At 35.3% G+C, this 20,180-nt stretch overlaps 2 protein-coding genes across 4 annotated transcripts; both read left to right on the top strand.

The window, feature by feature from the left end:
* Window positions 1-12,754: 12,754 nt before the first annotated feature.
* On the top strand, window positions 12,755-16,971 carry LOC113779110 (AT-hook motif nuclear-localized protein 1). Of its 3 annotated transcripts, XM_027324559.1 has the most exons (6): window positions 12,755-13,218; window positions 13,380-13,849; window positions 14,894-14,961; window positions 15,341-15,472; window positions 16,160-16,321; window positions 16,469-16,971. In XM_027324559.1, exons 2-6 carry the CDS (start codon window positions 13,450-13,452, stop codon window positions 16,691-16,693), a joined length of 987 nt encoding a protein of 328 aa, XP_027180360.1. In that variant the 5' UTR covers window positions 12,755-13,218; window positions 13,380-13,449; the 3' UTR covers window positions 16,694-16,971. The 3 variants fall into 3 exon arrangements, with proteins under 3 accessions (XP_027180360.1, XP_027180361.1, XP_027180359.1); XM_027324560.1 differs by having other exon boundaries at window positions 12,755-13,843; XM_027324558.1 differs by having other exon boundaries at window positions 12,755-13,849.
* A 1,892-nt stretch (window positions 16,972-18,863) lies between these two features.
* LOC113780862 (pheromone-processing carboxypeptidase KEX1-like) lies at window positions 18,864-19,372 on the top strand. The gene has a single exon (XM_027326645.1). It carries the CDS (start codon window positions 18,864-18,866, stop codon window positions 19,368-19,370), a length of 507 nt encoding a protein of 168 aa, XP_027182446.1. The 3' UTR covers window positions 19,371-19,372.
* Window positions 19,373-20,180: the final 808 nt, after the last annotated feature.

Here is a 20,180-nt window from a genome sequence, read left to right as displayed (position 1 = left end):
GTGCATTGCGTTGCAAAAGGGGAACATACACTTTGTTTTCCCATTTTCAAAGGTTAGGCGTGGGCGGCTGTCGTTTGAAGTTTCCAGAAAAATAGTACTAGTAGTAGTGTACTCTTTCTGCCTTCCAAGTTGATTACGCGCTTTGTTTTAGTTTAGACTTCTTCTTTTGGATAAAAAATTATCATGGAGTTAAGGTCTATTTTCATCAAAATGGTTTTTTTATTTGATTTCCACTAAATGCTAGTATATAAAAGGTGAAAGTACATGTATCATCTCATATGTATGGCGTAATAGAAAATGTAATACTACTAAAAGTAAAATAAAGTATTCAAAGCCACTAACTAACATGTTAATTGAAACAATTTGCGGTAATAGTTTCAATTTCAAAATTGATATATAAATACCCGCTTGCAAGTGCAAGTCAAATCGAAAGAGTAGTGATGTTTCTTAGATTTTTGTTGACACAATAAATTAGGTGAGACCGAAAGATAAATCAAACTATCCAATATTTCAATTAAATTCAGATTTGCAAGATCTGACTCGAGTTTAGATCGTAGACTAATTAAATTTGAATAGCATTTTATGTTCGATAATATTTAAATATAATTAAAAAAACTTGTCCAAATTTGATTCGATAAATAAATAAGTTAAATTTAAACAAAATTTTAAATTCATTAAAATAATCAAATAAATTTAAACACTAAAGTGTTCGATTTGTTTATACCCCTAAAATTGGGGTATCACCATTTCTCTCCACCACCTCTTAGCCTTTTTGTCCTCTCACATTTTACATCTTTCTATATATTATTTTTGACGGAATGAAACTACGAAGCACAAATCCACGTACACCTTGAGATTAGAAGAATGCCACCACACTAACAAAATCGTACAGTGTGTTATTGGACTAACACCTAAGGACACACAAAGTACTAGAAAATTTTCAACCGGAGAGTAAAAAAATTTGGGATAATTTCCTTAAATCGGTTGATGAAATCATGATCCAACTTGTCTAAAGCGGCAATCAACTAGCTCAATAAGTAAGCTCCCATTGGACCGGGTTGGACTCCTAGCCCCCAGGAACGGGTATTCTTGTCTTGGAAATCAGAAAATGATTCTCAAAGGCTGATTTGAGCTCGTGATTTGTCTTCTTGTATCTATTGATTAGTTGACCAGCTCTAATCACCTCAGAATTTTCCAAATGCAAAACTGATTCACAAACGATTAAAAAAGATTTGGTATGAAATGAATGAAGGGTTGGTGGTCAAAGGGAGGCATAAGACTGAAGACAGACGGCCAGTTGTCTTTGTTTCCTTTGTTTGAAAAGTAAATAAAGAAATTTGTTGACAAAACCACACGCCAGAGAAACGCCATGACTCCCGACAGTCAGTTGTCCATTCCATAAAAGGAGCATTAGTTTATTGATCTTTCAGTTTCTACATGCATCCTCCTGCTAATTGGATTTAATTTCTGCCTCATTTAAGCTGAAACTTAGGCTGTTAGTACATAAATAAATCCCTGTAATTTGACCGACACAAATTAATGGTCTTTTCTTAGCCGTGGTAGGCCTGCGAAAGCTAAACCAGGGGCCGCAATTAATATCTTTCTTTTCTATCATTTTTTTTTTTTTTAAAATTTCTGCAGTCTTTGTCCTGCAAATATAAATCATGTCTCGCTTACCAAATGACAAGGTTCATGAAAACCGAAAAAAAAACCCAAGCACGCCGTGCTGGTGATTTTCAATTCGAACATAAAAAAAAAAAACTGAAGGATTAATCATAAATCACCATACAGTGGCTAATCTTGATCAAAAGAATTGTATAATTAAATTATTCATTCGTTTTATATTGAAAATAGGGGTAGGAATAGATTCCATTATGCCTAGACGTGCATGAAGCATGCAAGAGAAGAAGAAGATCAACGAAAAAAGACATGCATTTGATTTGGCTACCGCCTACTACATGATACATGAGCCGCGTCCGCGTGGGGAAGGAGTATTCCATTGACTAGCAACTCCTGCAGGGAAAGTCGTGCTGCTGCATGCGGCTGAGTTGGCATGGCTCTGCTTTTCAAAGCCCTTTGCAGCAGATAGTTTGAGATTGATGATGTCCAATGCAAAAGTACTGGTGATTATATGTTAGAACTAGAAGGGCATTTTTCACTCTTAGTTTAATTTCATGGCTAAACTTATCCTAGCTAGAGGGACTGCCGGTTTGCTCATCCATTTACCCAACAGTAAAAAAAATTTACTTTGCCTATTGATTTAGAGTTCATTATATATATATATATATATAAATGGTTAGAGTAGTTAACGATACTTACCAAGTTTTTTTGTTTGAATGTTAACTTGTTAATATCCTTCCAAATTAAACATGATACTACTGTATATTTTAATATTAGCTTTCGCACAAATGAACTATAAGTACTTTGTTAACTAAAGAGAGATGACACTGAAGAATGGCAGAGAGAATAAATGCCATAAAAGATTCGAGGGACAATAAGCGATCCTTAAAAATTGGAGGAATAATTTGAGAACCCAACAAAAGTTCCACAGTTTGTACTCGTGGAAAGGAAAGGAACGTATTAGGAACAAAATGAGAACCCAATATTCCAATTGATTTGTTTCATCATAAAATTCAATTGCCGCCCAACATATGAGATGATTAATGAGTGCCCTACTTGTCAACCCCCTCTTTAGGGGCATTTTAATGGAGGACCGTCATTGGCATGCATCACCAAGCTACTAGCTAGAAGCCTTTTATGGTGACATAACTATTGTAACTTAGCTTCTTCTTCGAAATCAAATTACTTATTTGTAACTTAGCTTCTTCTCTGCCACTACTCTTCTTCGAAATCAAATTACTTATTTGTAACTTAGCTTCTTCTCTGCCACTACTCTTCTTCGTGGAAATTGCACAAGTCAACTATATATAATGAAATTTGTAGTGTATACAATTCGGCCCTTTTTATACATATATGATATATATATATCACTACCAAACCCCACCAACTGCTTTGGATACCATATACATACTATCTAATATTGCAAATGGCTTTAAATTATGTTCTTCTTCTAGAGATCTAGACCCCATTCTCCTTATTCCCTACTTGGCTACCGTTTAAAAATTTCCTTTCCAGTGTGTGTGTTTCAAAGAGATACATATATACATATATATGTGTGTGTGTGTTTCAAACTAGGGGCTTACTGGAGGTTCCTGACTCGGGCTTCTTCAAAGCAAAGAAAGCGTATATTACCACATTAATTGCATACGCAACGGGGATCAAGGGCAGGCACCAGCAGGAGAAAAATAAATAGAAGAAAACAAGAGCATTCTCGGAGATTAATTGGATATAATTTGATAGTTTGTCATTATTCTTGTGTCGTTTCGTAAATCCTGTCATTTTTTGAGAATCACATGAGACCATATACTGGTTAAACCACTTGATTTCAATATCTACTTTACTTGCTTAATTATGATTTTTAACCAAAAAGAGTCCAAGCTGAATTAATCTGCCTCTACTCCTTAGGTCCTTATCATCATATCTTGCAAGTGGAATCTTGAAAATGCTAGTTTCTGTCAACTTCTACTTACTTGTCTCGTCCCAATTAGTTTTATACCTGTGGACTTATTACGAGCCTTGCATACTTTTCAAGAATCTTGCAATGGTTTACATTATCCTCAACAGCTACTCCATCAATTAAAAAACAGCAGGCAAAAGGTCGTTAAATAATATGAACGTGGTATCCTTCAAAACCTTTGTCCCCTGCGTTGTTGCTATCTGCTAATTAAAAATGCGTTTTCTTCAAAATGGTCTTAGCCTTTCAAACTATGCCCCATATGCAACTGATCAAGGCTCCTACGATCTGAAAGAGCTGGAGCTCTGACCTTAGGTCACATTATTTTAGCTTAACTTCTCGCCACAAACTCAATCAGCAAGCCACACATATGTCACGAAAAATGCCGTACTCATAGTTTATGGTAGTAGTTTATACCCAGTATTAGAATTTGATCATAATACATAAGTTCAGAATTTATATCGATGATGGTCAAAGCAATAATTGCTTGAGTTCGGCTAAAATAATTAGTGGTTGAAAGTTAAAGTACTACTACCGGGCAAATTATTTGCTGCCTCTGATTAGATGAATCAAACCCAACTAATATCAAAGGTTTGGATTGCAATTTTCTAAAGTTTTTTTTTTTTTTTTTATATAAAATGTACTGTAATGATTTGATATATGTGAAATAAAAAGGTGATTGAAAAATATATTTACGAAAAACGTAGAAATTTTTTAGTAGAAAATCCTTTTCCAAACAAGGCTAAAGGCTGGGATGGGGGTTTTCAATATGCACCTTCAACATGAATTATGTGATGTTGCAAATAATCATTCAAGGAGTAAAAACGAGAGAAGTACCAAATAGGCAAAAGAAGAAGTAGATATGCCTGAATTGGCGGTTTGATTCTTATTCTTATATGTGCTTCCATCATCTATATCACAGCTAATTTCATCCTTAATTCCCATAGAAAAAAATGACTAAAGAATCAAGTTCTCTTTCCTCGATTGATTTACTGGCATGGCTGGAACCGTTCTTTTGAGCCCAAACACGTACATAGTAATCGACAAAGACATTCTGTTCTTGAACCTTATTCCTTTTCGCATTTATGTAGAAGATACTTCTTCTCATATCAGTGCTAGGCTTTCGGTGTTGACATGCCTCCTTTATTCATATGAGAAAGACGCTATTCCTTCTGAAATTAGTAGTTAATCAAGAACTTTAAGGCATACCAGAAAAGGGAAGACAAAGTTCAATTGTAAGATTCGCTTCATAAGCTCCAGCTCACAAAGTTCATTCGAATGATCCGCCTGTGTAGTACCTACCGTGTTTCAGTTTGTATTGTACCCGATAGCGCTGCATCTCAGCATTTCATCTGTACGAATTAATATTGGCCATGTACATATATATATATCTACCAATTGCGTAATGTCAACTATAATTAGCATCTTCCTTTTATCTGTCTTTCTATCTTTTTTTTTTCTTTCTTTTTTTTTAACCTTCTTCGTCCACTTTCAGTCACCAACGTGCAATCCCATGTCCTTTACCATCAACTCGATCAGCTTGGGGTCGTGTTTTGGTAAAGCTTAAAGAAAAATTTCACATGCATTTGGCAAGAAACAAAACCATCGACACAAGAGGACAGATGATCTAAGACAATACATGAAAATCAACCCCTCTACTAATTAAAGCCAAAAGGAATAATTAAAAAACAAAAAAAAAGGCGAGATTTATAGTGCTAATCACCTGTATTTGGAGCACAACGATAAAAACCAACTTATTCCTCTTTTAGTACTTTGCTTGAAAAGTAGATTAATTAACCGACAAAGTGTATGCACATTGATGCGGCTTGTTTGCTTAGTGGAGGTCTCAGAATTATCTTTATGCTCCTTGCCAACTTTGTCTACTAATACAGCTTGCTTCAAAGTCGCTAGATTTGCTAATCCCATCTTAGAGAACACGTTATTATTATAGAATGAATTAAGATTAAGGTTGATTCTTTCCACTTTAGCCTTTAACCAAGATCTGCATGCACTATGAATTAAACACACAAATGACGAATAAGCGTTAAAGTCTAGGTTTGGCTTTAGTAAGCTTCACTACTGTTTTATACAAAATATCACCTAAATGGTTAAGAATATTCTAACCAGTTTCCCATCAATGATATTCTTATGATGCCCGTACATGCAATGAACTAGAAAGGTGATTCCATTAGGGTTCTAATTTTTTTTTTTTTTTTTTTATCTTTCTCTGTTCTCTTCTTTACTAATTGCAATTGTGATCCCATTTCAATTCTTAAACTTAAACATTAGAAGTTGATTGTTAATTATTGACATAGGGTTAAAGACACCTTGGAAGATCAATATTTCTCAGTACAATCATCTCAACAGTTCAAAACTTTTACAATATTGTATTTCAAGTTTGGCTTATGCCCCCGTTGGGTTTGGTCGGACGGGCACTTTGACCAGTTGTTGATTGGACCAGGAAGGTCAGATTCGAGGTTAACAACATTTGATTCAAAAAAGTGATCTAGCTTAACTCGTTTTTGCCGGCGCAGCACCTTCAATGTGCTGAAGCCTGAATGCTGACTCCCATTTGCGCCTGCATAAATCGTAATCCCCTTAATTAATTGCATACACTTCCTGATAGAATTTTTATTACAATTAATGGTCCAATTAGCTGCTTCGGCCGGCTGGGGGTTGGCTCTATTGGCTATGTACTGAAAAATGTTAAGAAAGAAAGATATAAATTATACTGGCACATGAGGTGATAAGGTCCAATTACAACAATGGTAGTGGCTGCTTACGCATCATGGAACCAAGAAATGAAAAAAAAAATACACTAATTAAGGTAGAACAAAAGGAGAATCCCTTCTTTGAGCTTTAATGCTGAGGATTTACATTTAATTTAAGTCACCAAGTGATTTTAATTGGCCATTGAAACTCCCAAGCAAGCTTGGAGGCGTACGCAACTAAACATTGTCGTTGCAGCTACAACAGGGAACAAAAATGGCGGCTGTCTGGCTTAGAAAAATAGGTCACTTTCTTTTTCTTTCCTTTCTTTTGTGATGTACTTTTTTTTTTTTTTTTTTTTTATATTGTGACCATTTAGATCTACTCCTATTCTAATCTATATTAGGGGTGACCCAATAGGATTACGGAGAATCGATGAGGACTGAACAACTATCGGACCATACGGGTGCAAGAGATACACATATCAATCTAAAAGAAGCCAAATTAAGTGGCAACTTTTGATGAGAGTTAAAGTTTGAACTCTTGACCTCCCATCTCACAAAGACATGTGGTGGCCAACTACTCTAAAGATAGTTGATTTCTTTTGTGACGTACTCAGTCAAGAGGATTTTTGTGTTACCTTTTTATGGTCATGCCATAGCTTTCAACTCAAGTATTGAAGGCACTTTATTTCAAGAAATTTTTTTTTATACATTGTCAGTATATATATATATATATATAGTGATAATATTTGATATATGTTACATGAATTTTATCGATCAAATATACGAGTCAGAAGATATATAATAGAGAGTAGTAAGCGATTTAGTGGACAAAATTGGTAGATGCACGTTATAGTTTTTCTTCAAATGGAGGAAAATAATATATTAATTTGCGTACAAAATCGAACTTCGTTTGCTTGGTTCATTAAGCAAAATGTGTCAATCTTTTTGAATCTCTACGGAATTTCTTTTCTAATTTTGTTAATAAAATCATGTTAGACAATTTTCAACAGTCTTATTTATGTTAGTCGTTTGTTCTATTTTTTTTTTTTAAAAAGAACAGAGTGTAATTTTTCGCAGATCAAGACAATTAAGTGGAAATCGGGTAATTAAGTTTGGTTCACCCCGCAATTGTTATAGTGCTCGTTTATATCGATACGCAGCCAAGTGTTTGACTCGGTAACAAACAGAAGGACGCATCAATCTTTGCTGTCGTTATTATTTGTCGATCTTCTTCGTCGTTTAATCTAATTGATCATTTTTATCGGTTGTAATAACGTTTTGCTAATGGAATCTTTGTGCTTAAGTTTGTCATTTAGCAATCGCGTACAAACGCATTAATGGCCGACGGAGCTCCCCAGTAAAGGGAATCTTGATTTCGAAATATTCCAGATAAAGGCCAGAGTAAACTGAAATTTGTATTGCATCCGTAATTTTACCATTTACTGTGTACAGCAGAAATCAGAAGTGTTCCTGATCTGATACTACCAAAATGTCAATTTAATGGTTGGCGACATAAACAAATGTCAAATTTAAACTTGAACCAATAAGATTGCAGCACGCGATCTATTCAGATTTGAAATTCGTTAGAGCTTCCTAGTCCATTTTTTTATTATTTTCGATAAATCTGTTAGATCTGGTGATTTTTCAAATCTTTATTGCATCTGTGAAATGTTCGATGTACTTTCTATCGTTAATGCATATTTTATATGATATAATAAAATTATATCGTTTTTTGGTTGTATTCTGATTTTGCAATAATAATATTTCCATTTCCCGATGGTTAGCATTCGCACAGATCCAACTTCTAAACCACATAAAACCAGTATCCAAACTAGGCCTTCCCAATTGCCATAGATTTGGGCTTCTTAGATGATGACAAGATCCACAGATGAAGGAGTTCCAAAGTCTAATGCAGGTCAGGTCTAAAGACGAGAATTCAACTCCTTCCATTTGCCAAGCGCGGGCTCCGTGGTCCATGTCGAGGTTTGCTTTAGCAGCAATTAATGAGCATGAATTCGGTCTTGGGCCAATAAAATCTTATCTACTAAGATTTCAATTAACTATATATGTTTTTTGGTACCAACAAATTCCTACTGTATCGCTTCAATAAGGGCCTCGAGAATATGTGCCAGGCCACTTTTTTTTTTTTTTTTTGAGGATGATACACTTAAAAGCCAAAAATTGAAATGGTTATACCTTCTGTATTGCGCCAGTTCAATTGTCAGGCGAATTATGAAGTATCAAACCAGTAGCCCGTTTGAATTGTTATTTTTTGAAGTTTTTATATATAAAAAAAAATGTGCTGTAGCGATTTGATGTATCAAAAATAAAAAGATAATTAAAAAATATATTTAAAAAAATCATAAAAATTTTTAGAGAAAAAATTGACGATCCAAACAATACCAATACAGTGGCATATATATATCCAATAAGATATGGGTGAGGAAGGTTTTAAGACTCTGGTAAAAGAGTACGAGTTTGACGGTCCACAAGATTTGCAAAAGGTAGCAGCTTGACTGTGTGTTGGACTTGCATCAGATTGGTTAAGGTTTGCCTCAGCTCAGAAGTACTTATGTAATGCCTTTGTATTAGAATACAATTAATTACATGGTACCCTCAGAACTGGAAGGGAAGACTCACACTTCAGGCAACTCTGCTGCACCATGTGGCAACCCGCAACATCACACGCAAAGTTCAAATCTGTTTCCCGCCAAAGCTCCATCTATAGCACAATTCATTGGGGAATTTCAGAAAATAGCACAATTCATTGGGGAATTTATCATATATATATATTGACTCAGTTCACTTTTTAGGGAATGTATTTCAGAAAATAGCACAATTCAGTGGGGAATTTATCATATATATATATTGACTCAGTTCACTTTTTAATCCAGCCGCAACCTTGTTTGGATTGTAGTTTTTTGCAGAAAAATTTTTACGTTTCGATGAATATATTTTTAAATCATTTTTTGAACTCGCATACATTAAATCGCTATAATACATTTTTTTATAAATAAATAACTCTTAAAAATAGCAATCTGAGCAGTGCATTTTTCTATTAAAAAAAAAACTCTTAAAAATAGCAATCCGAACGAGCTGGATTTAAAAAACTTTGAGATCAGAACATCATTAATATTAAGATAGTAAGTTTAGGTTGAGATATTTGATTTAAGAATAGGAGTTACATGTAGTGTATTACTTTTTGGAGTTGAGCTTACCTTTTTCACTATCAAAATAAAATTAACTCAACATAGTTGACTGAGTTAAGCATTAGTCTTACACAAGCTATTAGATTAGGCAATTTAATTAATCATTTCGGCACCCACAAGGAAAAAAAAAAAATTGAACTGAAAAAAGTAACTCAACCTTTCAAATGAAGCATTGAAGTGGGCAAGTGGCAGTCTAGTGTGAAAATGATGATTTGAATTGAAAATTAAAGCTCTAATAGAAGAATTTATTTATTTCTATTGCTGCCCACTTGGGGGGATGATGCTGAAAACATATATGAACAGGTTAATTGCATAAACTTCAATAATGCATTAAATAAGACATGGCTTATATTAAAATAACATATACCCAGCAGAAGTATCGTAGAATGGAAAGAGAGAGGTGGCCATATAAAATTGGATTTCCGGACACAATCATCGCCTAATTGATATTATTATGTTGACATATTATTATTTTAAACAAAGCAGATTGTTCTTATCTAAAAACCTACTTTGCTTTTATTTATATTACTGGGATTTTTGTTTTTTCTCCAAACTAATTGCAATTTTTAAGTTTACACGTAAATATATAAATGTATAGTTAATAAAATTAGCTTTATATATTTGGTCTTGCATCTTGTTGCGGTCCCATGCACTGGTCAAATGCTGGTGGTCCAACTGATGCCTGATAAATATTTTAACCTGTCTTCTAATAAGACTGAGTAAAATAAAATTATTGTTCTTCATTATTACCAAAAAACAAAAATAAAATTGTTGTTCATATATAGGTATGTCAAAAGACATGAGAGACCTAACAAAACTAACAGATTACATAAACAATTTATGATGACCCAGTCGATGATATTCATGCATGAACATTGAGCACAAGAAATTTGAAAGAAATGGACAAGCTCTTTTTGTGTGTTTTGACTCAGTGAAATGAGTGATTGGCTGCAGACTTCAATGGCAAAAAAAAGTTCCATTGTTGCTAAAAAGGAGATGTTTTACTTATTTGATTATTTTTTTTAAGATATATATTAGTATGAATTTTTACTTCTCTAACATTGCATTTTACTTCCTTATTAATTTTCAAATTATTTTTTTTCCAATAGATTAAGAGGAAAAAGCCAAAAACCCAAGCACCCTAAACTCTAGCGCTCTTGGAAACAAATTCATTGTAGTCAACCGACAACTTTCCAGCTTATCTTTTTGTGCTTCTGTATTTGATCTTTGCTGGAAAATTACCCAACTCTGCCCAATCTCACTAGTTACCCAAAACTTAATCATTAATTTTTATAATAGCATTCCGGCTTCTTCTTTTTTTTAAAAAAAAAAAAAATTGTAGAGTCTAATAAATGAACACCATATGATAAAAATGATGGTGAGAGTGCCATTATATATATATATATATAAAAATAGAGTGCGATTAACATTTGCCCATTTGTTTTTTTTTTCTTGAATTAAAGAATTCTGAAAACTTTTTTTTTTTAAAAAAAAAAAATAGGAATGACTAATTTTGACACAACGTTAATAACACACTGGTAATAATATGTTACTGCTTAACAACGCAAGTATTGATTTTCAACACGACATGATTAGAAGACATAATAAAATAGGTTCTAAGCTATCTTTAATTGACTGTATCAATAATGTAAACAGCACATATCAAGACCCTCGAATATTTAATAAGTTCGGATAACATATATATGTAGTAGTGTAGGCTTGCTTTATATTTTCAAACTTATTCTCAAAAGTAGGTCTGCCTTCAATATAAAATGTTTCATTATTTTGTGCATACTTAAAAATGCTTTTTAATTTTTATTCGATTAATATGTGTCAGGAAAACATCATTAGTCTTAACAAACAAGTGTGACTAAAGTGAAAAAAACGCAAAAGGGTCCTAAACAGAAGTACATACTATAGAATGGCCCGTGAGGCACCTAGAAAAAAGAAAAAAAAAAACAGTTATTTTCTTGAGGAGGATCTATAGTGGACTTTTTTTTTATTTAGGTGCTAAAAACACGGTTATTATTCGAGTGGTACTTTACTGTTTATTTGCTTTTTCCTCTGAGTGAAAAATGATGCCTTGTACTCTTTTTTTTTTCTTGGATAGGAACCCAAAGGGTGCCTTGTATTGTTAGATTAGATACCAATGGGGTGCAGGGTAAGAAATCTGTCTTGAGCCTCACTTTAGAGTTCTAATAATAACTGAAATAGTAATCCTCCAAAGCAAAGTAGCAGTAAATGGTACAAAATGCAAGATTTTTTTTTTACTTCTCCTCTCTTTTTTGCTAGATCCTTCAGCTACCAAACGGATAAAAAGCACTTCATTCAAGTTACTGACGCTAGCCTGTACAGGAGGAGCATTATACATCTCTAAATTTCGTTAATTTTGCACTCAATTGTTGGGCATTCTGCTATTTTGTCCTCTAATTTTTTTTTTCTTGGACAAAATTACACATCATCATTTCTTGTTCATTTTGTTTTTGCCTACGGTTATCTTTTCTCAGAACCCATCTTTGCTTGCTTGGTCTTATGTAGTATAATGTAAACCATCCATCTACCTTTGATGTTTTCTCCAGCCAAAGAAGAGGAGACACGAGTAAAACTCAATGGTGACTGCAATTTGACTACAATTTTCAACACAAGAAAGAAAACAGAGAACCATAATTATTACTGCGATTTATTGGTGACCAATTTGTCTACATTTTCTTTTGGGGATTTTGCTGACCAACTATGTGCCTGCAATGAAAAGCGAAAACACACACATTATTATTTTTATTATTATTTCTGGGATGCCCGTTAGAGCTTGTGGAGAATGAAAAAGAGCAAAGGAAAGTGGGGCAAGACAAATGAAGCAGTAAAAACTCCCGCCCGAGTCAGTGAAATGGGGCGAGATCTATTTCATTTTTTTTACACAATATAATATGGTAGTGGTACTACTAAACGGTCTAAAGGCTCAAATTCTTGAGCAAAGAAGAAAAAGGGAGAAGGAAAAAAAGGACCAGAAGTGGAAAAAGGGGAGATGACATTTTCCTCATATTTTCCCTTTCCTCTTCTCATCATTATTCCTTCCTTTGTCTGTACTTGATGGATGCTTCAATCAGCCCTTTTAATAAATGAGAAAAATATTATTATATATTACTAAACAAATGTATTGTGGTATATGTGCATGTATCAGTGAGCATGTTCTCAAATATTTTTTTCCCTTTTTTTTTAAAAAAAGAGAGTGATGGTTGTCTTCATGCCTTGGCAACCTAATTTCACTTTTCCCAACTACAATTATTTTTTAATTTTTCTTTTTCTACCGGACTCCAACCATTTTCTTAACTAAAATACATAATTTCTCTGCTTTCACTAATTACTAATAATTAATGACCTACCAAATTTTAAATTCCGTTTTCTTTTTCTTTATTCTAAATTTTCTTTAATCTGAATTTGGACAAAACTGAGGAGAGTTAGCAACACAAATTAGCATTTTAACTCTCCCATTTTCCATTTTCCCATCGCTCGCCATGCCCAAAAATTCTGCCTTTCAATTCTTAACATCTCCGTTTTATCCCGGAAAATTCAAATTAATTTTTCCCAAAATTTTTCATCCTCCCCGTTAAATCTCGCTGCCTTTTTTTCTTTTTATTCTTTACCCGGTCAGCCTTTTTCTCATCAAAAAAATTTGAACTGAAAAAATGAACAGTCTGAGCAGCTTGCTTCTAGTTTGATCCAGGTTTACATTTTTGAGCTTTATTAAGAATTTCTGTAGCTGCTTGAACCATAAAGTCAAGTCCTTTTTAATTTTCGTTTTCTGGGTTTGGTTTTGTGCTCTTGCCCATTTTCTCTTGATTTTCTGGGTTTATGTCTTGGAATTTTATGGTGTTTTGTTCTCAGGGAAATGATGGGTTTTTGAAAAGAAGTTGACAGCGATTTTTTTTTAGTGTGGGGGAGTTTCTTTTTAAGTATGGAAGGGAGGGAAGGAATGAGTAGCACTGGAGTTACAGTGGTGGGATCAGATGCTCCATCAGACTACCATGTGGCTCCTAGGACCACTGAAAATCCATCTCAAGTGAGTGGATCAACACCAGCTATAGGACCCCAAGTGGGTGTCACTCCGCCGCCGGCGACGGCGCCGGCCGGAATGGTGGCTGCCACCACCACAGCGAAGAAGAAGAGGGGCAGGCCTCGAAAATACGGCCCAGATGGGTCAGTAACTAGTATGGCACTCTCCCCTAAGCCAATTTCGTCGTCGGTACCGCCTCCGGTGATTGACTTCTCGTCGGAGAAACGTGGGAAAGTCCGACCAGCTGGGTCATCTGGCAAGCACCACCAGCCTAGGGTGGAGATGGAAGGCCTAGGTAATGGTAAAGTACTAAAGTTCACCTTTCCTGGCTTAATTCTGTAGCTGAGTTTTTGTTAAAGCTCGTATCTTGCATGCATGTTAACGGGTTTTGGTAGTGGGATTAATGTATATTTTGTTTGGATACGAGAGCATAGTTTGTGAAGGGGTTTTAGGAGATGATGTTAGGTTGTAGTTGTGGGACCTGTGAATAGATGCCCCAACTAAGATCTTGATGTTAATACGTGGTTTCTGAAAGTCAGGTTTGTTTTTTCGGTTGGTGTGGAAGAATGAGGGAATTAGACTTAAATGTTTGTTTGGTGCTTCTCACTTTTCCGGGGGAAGAGGGATGTGATCGTGGAAGCTGTTTTCTTGTGTACTTTGTATTGTCTGGTAAATACTTTTCCAGTAAATGGTAAAGCTGTATTCGATTATGGACCTTCTTGATCTAATGCATAAAATGACAGGAGTGGTTGCTTACTAATTTTAGGGCATACTAACTTGTTATGGATTGTTGCTTTTTGCAAATTGCTAAAGCGCCTGGAAGTTCATCAGCATGACACATTGCATTTATTCTGATTCTGTTAGAAAGCTGGTCTTTTTGAAGTTATGGCATTCAGTCTGCTGTCCATGTGCTACGCTCTTAGCCAAACTTAAACTTTTTATGTTTTTTGGCTCTAGCGGTTTTGATTGCCACTGCCCTATTTGTTTGTTGAAGCACTATCCCTAGTATCTACCAAGTTAGTATCTCAGCTGCTTTGTGCCAGTAGATTTTGGATGAGGATATTTGGTCCTTTGCAAAACACATATAGTACAGAGCATCTTTTTGAGAATGCATCTTTTGCGTACTGCTTAACATCATCGTTTTAACTTGCTGTTCCAGCTGAAGGAAAACTAACGGCATTGCTTTCATTTTTTTAAAAAATTTTTTGTACGTTTTTATGCATTGCTTCCCTTTGTGAATGTTGTTTTTCAGTTCAAGCTCTTAGCAAATTGAAAAAATTCATTGCAGAATGTGAAGATATTTTTTGGCGCATAATTAGAACCTTTTTTTTCCTGTTGTCTGCAGGTGAATGGGTTTCATGCTCGGTTGGAGCTAATTTTACACCCCATATTATTACTGTTAATGCGGGAGAGGTATGATAGACTAATCAATTAGTTGTCAGTTTTTGCAAAATTTTGCTTTCTGCTCTTAATGAGACTTAAAATTTTTTTTAATTCCTTTTTGAGTGAAACTTTAATATCTTGAGCTAGAGATGTAACCTATTACTGGAAAATAAGAGTCAAAGTACAACATCAAGTTTAAATAGATGTCTCTACTGTTTGAAAATTTCTAACTACTGGAGGTCTGTGAAAAGTTTTCTACTTAATAATTAGTGCTGGTTTGGACATTTTAGGGGACATAATTGGCTTTCTAAGGAAGAACTCTGTAGTTTCAAATTTTCATCTTGAAATTTTCATGAAAATGAAGCTAATGGTTGAAGTTCACGATACTGATTATTGTTTGGTTTTCCAGGATGTCACCATGAAGGTAATATCATTCTCTCAGCAGGGGCCTAGAGCCATATGTATTCTGTCTGCTAATGGTGTAATTTCAAGTGTCACTCTTCGTCAGCCTGATTCTTCTGGTGGTACATTGACATATGAGGTGCTGTGACTTGTCAATTATTTTCTTTATATGGTTAACAGTGTGGATATATTAACCACTACTTTGTCGCCTCCTTTTAGTCATTAAGGCGATTTACGAAATTTGTCTGAATTTGGGTTCTCTATGTCTAGTGCTTTGATTAACTGTTAAACTTATATGTGTAGTATCTGTAATCGGGATATACTCTTTGAACTTTTGGCCACTACGGACTTTGCTATCTTCTTCGCTAATCTAGTTTGCCAGGATGGATGCTTCTCTGAAGCTGAAGTTGAACTGTGTACAGAGCTTTGAAAATGGATTTTTTTGCATGTTTGGAAGAGTTATAATATTTTAGATGGATTGTTGGGAATCCTACTACAGTCCCTTAATTCACAACTGAATTATTATGTTTCTTGAGATTCTTATTGGTCTCTTATTCCACTTGAGTGAAAAATACCGTCAGATTCTACGTTCTGGCAAGTTTTGTGCAAAATATAGGGTGGACTTTTTTCTCACCCTATATTTCTTTCTGGAAAAGGATCTATCGCTCTGTTGAGTTGCAGTTGAACCAGCATGACCATGTTGAATTGTTTGGATTGCGTATGTAAAAGCTTCAGATGTTACTTGTTGAGTGCCAATTGGTCGATTAAATTTTTGTTGCTTTAGCGTTGACACATTTGTTATGGTTAACCATTTTTGTTCTGGCAGGGTCGTTTTGAGATACTCTCGTTAACTGGATCATTCATGCCATCTGAGACTGGAGGGATAAGGAACAGATCTGGTGGTATGAGCGTCTCTTTAGCAAGCCCTGACGGACGTGTTGTTGGTGGCGGAGTTGCTGGTCTACTAGTTGCTGCTAGTCCTGTCCAGGTACTAACTTTATGTTTCTGCCTTACCTATTCCTCTTCTGCTTCATTTAAGGAGGAGCTTTTTGGATTCTTCTAATGATTAGAATCGTCTTCCAAATTGACGTCCGACCATAGGTTCTGATGATTTCACTTTTTTGGCATGAACCAGATCGTTGTAGGCAGCTTCCTGGCTGGAAACCAACACGAGCCGAAGACCAAGAAGCAAAAGGCTGACCACATAACAGTGAACCCATCTGTTGCTTATCCTATCTCGAGTGCAGAAGTCGAGGACCCATATCGCACTTCCTCTTCCTTCCGTGGAGAAAATTGGTCATCGATGCCGCCTGATTCAAGGAATAAGCCAGCTGACATCAACGTAACTCTGCATGGTTAATAAAATTTCGGCCCCCCCGTCTACGCAGAAGTTCGTGACTGACCAACCGCATTGGTATTTGTCCAGAATTATGAATCTCACCCCTCCTGTTGTTTGTTTGTAATCCTAGTACCGGCATGTTGATTTCCAGTGAGGTTTGTTGGAGTAAATTTAACTAGTTTAGTGCATTAAGCCGGACCGGCTTCTTCGCCTGTTTCCTGTTGTAGAATGTTTTTTAGATGTAAAATTATTGACTTCTGAAGTTCAATTCTTATCTGAGCATATGCGTTGTGATTTCAGTCCCTGTTGACATTCTTGCCTTTTGCGGTCCATGACTTTACACGCTGCCTGTCTTGATTCAATTACTCTCTTCTATGTACTAGAAAAATATTTCAGAATTTGGCCGATATATCAATCTTTTCAAAGCTGTAATGTAATTTCCTCGAAGGTTCCAATCCCTTTTTTGGTGTTGAGGAAGAGACGTTAAGTCAAGAGTAAGAGCAAATGCGCAAAATGTTACTAATGTTGACAACTGATGCCCGAATTGGAGATTATCGTCAAATCCACACTTTTTTTTTTTGTTTTTTAACTTCATCTGTTTACGCTAACTACCGTAAAGCCGGAAATTGCACATAGATGTGGAAAATGATTTATTAAGTACTGGTACGGTACATAAATTTCTTGGTTTCACACTTTTTCGGTCTTTGTATTTTTCTGTGAAAGTTATTGCAAAAGTTTTATGCTTTCTTTCTCCATCACACCAAGAATCATAAATCAACGTCAACCTGAAAGTTCCCTTGGTGTCCTCCTGCTGTCGAGGCTCCTCCCGGGGAAAAAAAAATAAAAAACTTTTTTTTTCCCCTATGGAAAACGTACACAGAAAGCCTTTTTAAAGTAACCTGAAGCCCTTGTCCTCAACCAAAAAGGAAAAAGGGGGAGAGAGAGAGAGAGGGAGAGAAGATAAAGGACCAAGAAGAATCCAATAACTTGATATTGAGGAAATTGATCAATTGGAAACAGACCATATCTGGCGCTGTATTTGGGTTAAAAAAGTATCTGACCTAAAGGAGAATGAAGAGAAGACAAAGGTAACTAACATTTATTAATCTAACTAATTATAGAGCATTGTGCCCCCATAGCAATCGAACCTTAAATCAGCCAATATGATAAATAACTTCACTACCAAATGCGCAGTTTTCAGTTTTCCACAATTTATTTAGTATGAGTATTTGTTTGGCCTGTGGTTAAATTTATTTTGAGGTACAATATATTATGCCGAAATTTTTTTTTCAGAATACGCAAATTGTATTTTGATTTGACCACACTATCTATGTAGTAATATTTCTCCTTATCCCTAGATTTTGAGCATATCCGCCGCCACCTCTTTTAACATGGGAAGGATGTCGGATCAGACTGAAGCCAACCCAAAAAAGAAAAAAAAAAGGAAAGAGAAAAGAAAGTTGATGGAGCCAAACATGAAATTTCAGTTCATTGGAAATTAGGCATAGAATTGTTGACAATTTTAATCTGGGAAAGAAGGATGAATGTGTTTATTTCGCTGGTTCTTCCTTGAACAGGAGGGTTTCTTGTTCTTTCTTGGAAGATACTCAAACGCAAACTGCGTCCAGTAAATGTACCATTGAATAAAAAAGAAAAAAAAAATCAAGTCAATGGCAATACAATAATATGTTTAGATTAGTTACAAAGCAGCATTCTGTCATGAATATTGTAAAATTGCACAAATTAATGTTGTCCAAGGCAGCACTCAGTTTTTGAAGATAGAGACCAACGAGAGTTCTATCAATGGCTAATTTATAGTACATGCGGATGAGAAAACTTCCACGGCAACACCTCAACTCACCCTGTTTAAAGTTCAAAACCGAACTGATCAGTTGTGTTATTGCATTTCTTATTAGAACAATAGAAGAGAAATAACATATTTTACCATTTCAGGGAATTTCGTGGTACACGCAGAAAAGCTTTAAGCAGCTTATGTGGACTAACTCATTTCTCATGGTGCAATTTTATTTGGATCACCCTCCCAGCGTTAATTTTCTGAGAAGAAACCCTTGCAGTATTTTGCTAACAAAAGATCACTATAAAAAGATGGAGCCAACGTCTTCCCAACACAGATAGCACCACCTTTTCTTTTTTCTTTTTTTTTTTTTTTGTATATTGCAATTTACAGGGCATGAAATTTGGGTTGGAGCTCATTTTTCTGCTCATAATCTTGGTTGGGGCGGCAACTCATCTGGTGCTACTAAGTTGCTCATTGTCATCATATGGCGGCCTCGTTGAGCGTTCCACCAGCCGAGCTTTTGTGTTTATTTTGTCTAATACCATTATAAGCTCCATTCTTGTCAAAAGTTATAGGCCATCTGCAGAATACTACACCGAATTCTTGCCTTGTGGAGACTTTTATGACCAAGCAGAAGAAAAACAAAGTGAAGAGATGATCCGTGATGATATCGAAAGCAGCTCTGCTAGCAGCAGCGATGGTGATGATGATGAAGAAGAAAAAGAAGAAGATGATGATGACGATGATAGCGACAGTAATGATGAAATTGGTTGGGGTAATGATGATGAAGAATATGATGAAACTTTAGAGACTAGAATTGAGGCTTTCATAGCCAAAGTCATCAGTGGCTGGAAAGAAGAGCTATTAGCAGACAAGCTCGACTGCAAACAAGTGCACTAGATTTTAAGAGATCCCTTGTTCAAGTTTCAGAAGCTCTGGTGGACTATGATAGTTGGGTTTTATGATACCTTTTTTCTTGTTTTTCCCTCAGTTTGAAGATTACATGCCTCTCCTTTTTATGGGGCTTTCATCTTCATTGTGCAAGTACAGTTTGTACAGTCAAAGCTTGGTGTAGGTGCATGCAGTCGTGCATGCGTGCGTGTGCGTGTTTTTTTTTTTTTTTTGCTAAAAATAAAAACTAGCTAAAGATATTACCAGTAAATCAATCATACCTTATGTACTTGCGAGAAAGTATGATTTGGTCATTTATTTCGTGTTTGAAGCAAGTTTGGATTGAAATGTTTTGAAATAAAATAATTTACTTTACAAATTTCAATCATCCTTTTAACTTTCCAATCATCTTTTTATCTCACATACATCACGTCACAAAAAGTATTACAGTAATTATATCAAATAAATCATCCAAATAAACTCCTATCCAAACAAAGCCAGTGTAAGTTCTCAATGGTTTCTGTAAGTGCTCATTTAAACTTGAAAAAGTCCACTCATATTATTCAGTTGACCACAACTTTTGTGGCGATAATGATTTGTTAAATGAAACAAAGGTTATCCTCAACACCAGTGATGATATATTTCTCTGCTTTGCCATTTACTGGAAAAGCTCATCTCCAGATTAAATATGCTCATGATCATGTGGTCAACCGCATTCGGCAAAGCCAATATATCATAATCTATGTGAAGGGCCGATGTTAAGCAACTCCTATCTACGGTAGAAACTTAAGGTCATGATTTTGCAAGCAGATTCCACTT

The sequence above is a fragment of the Coffea eugenioides genome, chromosome 8 (genome assembly GCF_003713205.1).
Source record: "Coffea eugenioides isolate CCC68of chromosome 8, Ceug_1.0, whole genome shotgun sequence".
Classification (NCBI taxonomy): Eukaryota; Viridiplantae; Streptophyta; class Magnoliopsida; order Gentianales; family Rubiaceae; genus Coffea; species Coffea eugenioides.
Note: the sequence above shows the minus strand (reverse complement) of the source record. Positions and strands in the feature narration are given on the sequence as shown.

Coding starts and splice junctions, on each gene's coding strand:
- LOC113779110 (XM_027324559.1), top strand. CDS start 13,450: ATGGAAGGGAGGGAAGGAATGAGTAGCACTGGAGTTACAGTGGTGGGA. Junction 13,850..14,893: donor GATGGAAGGCCTAGGTAATG/GTAAAGTACTAA, acceptor TGTTGTCTGCAG/GTGAATGGGTTTCATGCTCG. Junction 16,322..16,468: donor TTGCTGCTAGTCCTGTCCAG/GTACTAACTTTA, acceptor GGCATGAACCAG/ATCGTTGTAGGCAGCTTCCT.
- LOC113780862 (XM_027326645.1), top strand. CDS start 18,864: ATGAAATTTGGGTTGGAGCTCATTTTTCTGCTCATAATCTTGGTTGGG.